Source organism: Mizuhopecten yessoensis, unplaced genomic scaffold (genome assembly GCF_002113885.1).
Source record: "Mizuhopecten yessoensis strain PY_sf001 unplaced genomic scaffold, ASM211388v2 hete_36125030, whole genome shotgun sequence".
Classification (NCBI taxonomy): Eukaryota; Metazoa; Mollusca; class Bivalvia; order Pectinida; family Pectinidae; genus Mizuhopecten; species Mizuhopecten yessoensis.
Genome location: NW_018484341.1, coordinates 1 through 3,117, shown reverse-complemented (window position 1 = coordinate 3,117; position 3,117 = coordinate 1). Strand labels below are relative to the sequence as shown.

At 36.0% G+C, this 3,117-nt stretch overlaps 1 protein-coding gene across 1 annotated transcript; it reads right to left on the bottom strand.

Annotated features, from left to right (window-relative positions):
• Positions 1–130: 130 nt before the first annotated feature.
• LOC110444448 (rab9 effector protein with kelch motifs-like) lies at positions 131–2,740 on the bottom strand (the record flags this gene model as incomplete). Its single annotated transcript, XM_021488826.1, has 5 exons — positions 2,532–2,740; positions 1,978–2,174; positions 1,532–1,623; positions 953–1,007; positions 131–228 (listed from the first exon to the last, which is right to left on the bottom strand). Coding segments are annotated over exons 1-5 (571 nt in total), but the record flags the coding sequence as incomplete, so codon positions are not given.
• Between the last annotated feature and the right edge of the window lie 377 nt (positions 2,741–3,117).

The window sequence follows — 3,117 nt, the reverse complement described above, 5'->3', positions numbered from 1 at the left end:
CACAACTTCACTTCTCTGAAGCTGTGAGAAACGGACTATCACATGAGAGAATCAACCTTTCTTCTTTTCATCTATTTCCATGAAAACCTTATATTTTCCCTATTCATCATCTTGATAATCTGTTACGTACCAAGACAGAAGACATGGGTGTCATCTAGGGCCACATTGCCATCATAGCCACCATGAATGAGTATTCTGTTTCCAGACAGTGCAGAGGAAGCATGCCAACTGGAAAAACAAACAGACGAATTAGTTGAATGTATGCGACTTTGTTATTGATTGAATTATACATGCTCTCATATACCACCTACTAGTATGATAGGAAAACCAGCTGTTGAGAGCAGATTAACAACACTAAATCACTAAATTTTCCAACATTGTGATGTCACAGATCAAAAGACATCTGTCAGAGATTTAACAGAACAAATCACAATCAAAAACTTTTAACTGAAAATAACATTATAGCATTACTTCTACCAGGAGCTTGGAGTTTTTTAGCCGATTTCTAGAGAAAGAGGAGGTTATGTTTTAAGTTTGCAACAATATGCAATACACTGTTTAACCCGAGCTCTATCCAATCTGAATTTTTGTCTAAATCAACTAACGTTTATTTCTGACAATGAAAATATATTAAAGGTACACTGTACAATCAGTAACTCTCTGCAGATTGGCCAATTTACTAATAATCTGTTCCTAAATAGCATTTGGTACTTAGCTCAAGGTCATATTTAAATTGAAAAAATATGTATTCATTTTTTTAAACGTTAAGTTGTCTCTGGTAAATAATTTTAAAATATTCCAGCTCTTTTCAACCCATAAACAACAAATTCAAGGATGCATACATTTTCCAAGCAATGACCTCAATTTAAGCTTTTTCATAGCCTGTATGGACCATGTATTCATAGGTCACCTAACAAAATTGAATGCAGAAACTTCCAAATTGATGACATACCTGCGTGGATTAGGTGGAGTACCAGAGACTTTGGGTTGAGACCATTCCACCATACCTGAAATGAGAAATTTGAATGAACAATTGTTTGACAAAAACACAAATGTGAATATTTATGAAGAATATTACCAGTGATGATGTGTATTTATGTGCATGAAATGATATAGCATGTAGCCAGCAAGCACAAGTAAGCTACACTTAGATACTCATCTTAACAGGTTTCTTCTGGATATAATTGTTCAACTTGGGGAGGAGGAAACATTTTTATGATTATTTATCTACAGCTATTATGTCTTGTCGTCCTTTATACTACAATAGTTTGTGTTGTGATGAGTTCTATTGTCGGAGGTTTAAGTTTTTATAACAATTTTGTTGTATTAAGGGACAAGAAAGCATACATTTGAGTTTATTTATTTTTTACCATGGGGAATATAGAAATATTTCTAAACATTACAGAAATCTCATCAATTTGTCAACAAACAACTACATATACTGTAAACAGAGCAAACTCAAGCAACAAACAAAATCAAAATAATTACACTAAAAGGCTAATGCTGAAAAGGCATAAAGCATTACACGTACTGAGGTCAAGGATATGAAGGTCGTTGTACACATAAGGAGCATCCCAGCCTCCAAACACCACCAGCTGGTCCTTCATCAGCGTGGCCGAGTGGCTGAAAACATGTATAAATCAGTTAATAGTGTCCAGATCTGATCCGATGTATATACCTCACAGGTAATTCACAAACAGCATATTTGTCATCAAAGAGCATTGACAATATATCCATTACCTAGTGTAATACTATCAAGAGTTGACGGAGGCGTTTAATGCTAATTTTACCAAATCTTAAAATATATTGACATGGTTTGTTATTCTTGATATTAATCTGCAATGTTTATTGATGAATCTGTTGTACCATGCCCAATTTCTTCTGTCAAGTGTTTCACAATTCTGAAACATTAATGAAATATTTTCAATTTTCCCTCTATTTTGAATGAGCATAAGCATAGGCAGAATATTGACATACCCAGATCTGGCAATGGGCTTGTCTCCCTTGATGATGGGTGTGTACCAACTCTCCATGACAGGAGAGAAGATGTGCACATCGTTACTGCAGCCATCAGGCTGGGGGTCTGGTCGGGGATACACGCCACCGAAGATCCACAGCTCATTACGGTACAGTGTCGCACTGTGGTAGGCTCGCGTTGGGGCTTTACCAGACACCTGGCAATGAAACACAGATAATATGAATAGACATGTCACATAATTTTCATCCTAAAATATTATAGTTCCCTCCCCTTATTGCCACTTTGTCAGTACCTTCGGTTCAATCTGGCAAATATTCTGTCTGCAAATGACTTGTCTAATCCAACCAGACAGCTCTTTATGTGCATGTAGCCTGTAATTTTTGATTGTAAAATGTTTGACATTATAAAAAATATCTTCATCCCTGATAAATTTTTTACGTCCCAAAATTGCTTAGATTAAATTTTAGCTTTGTTACATATTTCAAAATGTCCATCCTTACCTTCTATTTTGCAGCCTAAAAATCAAAAAGAGTTTCCAAAGGCTTATAATTACCTTGAGTAGCTGCCATTTCCACTCGTCTATGTCCAGCATATGTACATCATGGAACCACTTGAGGTTCTTGGAGCCTCCATACACATATATACACTTGACCATGGGATCATATGTGGCTGTGTGGCCCATCCTGTACTCGGGCTTCTGTGTCTCCGACTTTAGCTCAGGGCACCGCCACTTCCTTGTCACTGAGAAATGAGTAAAACACTCCTTATTACATTATATTCTCTATCAGTTCACTTTTATCTGTAAATCATTTGGGTATAATTATTTAGTGTTGTGCTATTTAGTTTGTTCACCCAATAGTCATTAGAATTCTGACTGTACTTCATTTGAAAAGACTGAAAATCTGAATTCCTCAATGGGCTTATACCTATATACCAACCCACAGATGTTAAAAATGTCGTTATGTGCCATTTTATGTGTTAAAAAAATCACCTAAATTCACACCATGTGGTAATAATTTGTTATTTAAGTAAACTTGTGTCAAGTTTTCGGTCTTGTTAAAATACTAGGCCGTTTTTGTTTAAACGGTCAAACCGGTCGGACCTAGTGATCTGATGCTGCTTTCAGGCAAGCCTTGACA